This window comes from Orycteropus afer, unplaced genomic scaffold (assembly GCF_000298275.1).
Source record: "Orycteropus afer afer isolate SDZICR_OR568_19922 unplaced genomic scaffold, OryAfe1.0 scaffold00034, whole genome shotgun sequence".
Classification (NCBI taxonomy): Eukaryota; Metazoa; Chordata; class Mammalia; order Tubulidentata; family Orycteropodidae; genus Orycteropus; species Orycteropus afer.
The window spans coordinates 16635394-16637968 of NW_006921621.1; the positions used below are offsets into that span (position 1 = coordinate 16635394).

Genomic DNA, 2575 nt, shown 5'->3' on the forward strand with positions numbered 1-2575 from the left:
AGGAAGGAATGCGGCCCAGGGAGTTGGGCGGCAGGGCGGCTGCTGCGGTGGCGGCTGTGGGGCGGGGCCAGATCTCAGCGGCAGCCTCTTACCTGTCCAGGTAGTTTGCATTTTGAGGCGAGCGGTGTGGCCCGCAGCACCTGTCGCCCCGTGCGCGGGCGGGGAGGACTGCGGGGGACATGGCCTGGTAGAGTTCTCTGGGGAGAGTGTTCGGAGTCCACTCTGGGGCCGGGCAGGGCGAGGGAGGGAGGGTCCTTCCTTGGTTCCCGCGCGGCCTGCGGCAGCATGAAAAAAAACCAGACGGTGCAGGGCACCTTCAGCAAACTCTTTGGGAAGAAGCATGGCAGCCCCACCACCACCTCCCTCTACGCCACCAACCCACCCTGGATTTTCACCCAAGAGGCCCCGGAACAGGGGACCAGAGATTTTGGTAAGTGCGCCGGTGGGGAGGGGAGGACGTTGGAGGAGCCGATTGCCTGCGCCCCCACACCCAGAAGAGCGCCCGGCCAGGGCGAGGGAAAGGAACACGTTGGGACCTGTGAACTGGCCGACAAGGGGCTGCTGGGAAGGGGAGGAGGCACCCTTACCGGGCTGGCTCTGGGACAGGGAGGGTGTGGGAGAGGCGGCGGGAAAGCGGGGACCCTGTCCTTAGCTACCAGCCCGGCCCGACAACTTTGCCCGCTCCCGGATCTGATCCCTGGTCCCTCTTCCAGGGTGTTTCTTTTCCCTCTTTGATGGAGGTTTGTGTTTGTGGTTTTGTTGCCACATAGGCTTCCTGGGATTTGCAGTGGCACCTTTGCCAGCCTCCCTGAGTCAGAGCTGGAGGGTAGGGAATAAAGGGGGTCACAGTGTCCCTCATCCATCTCACTTCCTCTGTTCTCCCCAGTCCTGGGCCTTGGCCTCTCCTGGCCCAGGGTCTCCACAGCCAGTTTCCATTGACAGACTGAGGGGGCAGTTTCCATTGACAGACTGAGGGGGCTGCTTTCCTGGGTGCCCACTTGCTTGGCTCTGTATGGGTGAGGCCTGAGGAAACCTACAGGAGCCACTGCTAGGAGGATGCCAGCCTGTGGTGATACTACCAAATCACTGACTGAGATCACAGGCTCTTGCTGGGTCAACCTAGGGCCTGGGTCTTCCATGAGGAGCCAGAAATGGGGCAGTGGAAACTACTGACCCAAATGTCAGGGTGGGTGTATCTCAGCAGGTATCAGAAAACACAATGGCCTAGGGCTATAGCCGTGGGTCATCGTATCCTTGCATCTCTGTAATTTGTACTCTTTTTAGTCAGGGGAGAGGGGGAACCAGGAGGACAAGGGACAAGAATTCATTTCTTGTTATGACCTGTGGCTCTGGATACCAGGGAAGGGACTTCTGGACCCAAGGAGGGTTCCCCCATCACTGTGTTAGCCTGCCTTCATGGTGAGCACCTTCTCCTCATTGCCTTCTTTGGCCCCTGTGCTGGGCCCAAGAGAATGTTACAGCCTCCGCTCTGCTATGGGATTCAATTCAGTATCCAGGTAGCCATGGTCGGTGTAGAAGGCACCATAGATAGGACAAGAGCAAACAAGATGTCCCGCCTCACTAGCCCAAGGATCTCAGACCAGAGGGTGGTGAACAGAACTAAGCATATGTTACTTAGACGTTTCTGAGCCTTTGTTGTAAACGATTTTTAAGTGCATAAGGGACACAGAAGAGAGATAAACTCTGAATGGAAATAGCATTAGAGCTGAGAAGGAAGGGCATTCCTGGCAGAGCAGACCACTGGAGCAAAAGCTAGGAGGGGCAGGGCACTTTGGAGGCACAGGTTAAAAAAAAAAAAAAAAAACCACTGTCATCAAGTCTGACTCATAGCGACCCCTCCTTAGGTTTCCAAGGTGATATCACTACAGAAGTAGATTGCCCAGTCTTCCTTCCGAGGAGTGGCTGGTGGGTTTGAACCACCAGCCTTCTTCTGATTAGCAGTCACTAGCCTATGAGGCAGGTACTATTACCATTTCTCTTTGAGCAGTGAGGAGACTGCAGCACCAGGACAGGATGGGTCACGTGCCCAAGACCATGCAGCTTCAAATGACAGAGCCAGGATTATTTTAAGTGTGCAGTTCAATTATTTTTTAAAATAGATATTTAACAATCCTAGTATCGTGCAGCCACTACTACAATCCAGTTTTAGAACATTTCTGTCACCTCTAAAAAGTTCCCTCATGAGCCAGAGCCAATATTTGGAGCCAGCAGTCAGGCTCAGAACAACACACTTAAATCAGTCTGACCCTGGAGGAAGGAGATCCAAAGGTGAATTTCACTTGAGGGGGTTCTGCCTTAAAAACACTCCCTCTCCTCCACTTCTTCCCCCAAAGGGAAACCTTGGAAATGCTTCTGGAGTACTTTTCAGCCCTGGCTGAGCAAGTTGCTGGTAGAGATCTGCCCTCTGTTGGGGGAAGTATAGTCATGGTGCCCTGTCACCCCAGCCAGCTGCCTTTACCAACCTGGGCAGGGCTGGACCCCAGGACCAGCTCCCCCATTCCCCAGGGCTGGGCTGGGCTGCCAGCTGAGTCAGCCTGGTTGCGCCTGCACATGG

At 55.1% G+C, this 2575-nt stretch overlaps 1 protein-coding gene across 1 annotated transcript in view; it reads left to right on the forward strand.

Moving 5' to 3' along the window:
• The first annotated feature begins 285 nt into the window (after nucleotides 1–285).
• CUNH6orf132 (chromosome unknown C6orf132 homolog) overlaps nucleotides 286–2575 on the forward strand; it is a 41584-nt gene continuing 39294 nt past the window's right edge. The window contains exon 1 of the mRNA XM_007936316.1: nucleotides 286–430. Within this exon, the coding sequence (XP_007934507.1) occupies nucleotides 286–430 (145 nt within the window). The remainder of the gene's footprint in view (nucleotides 431–2575) is intronic.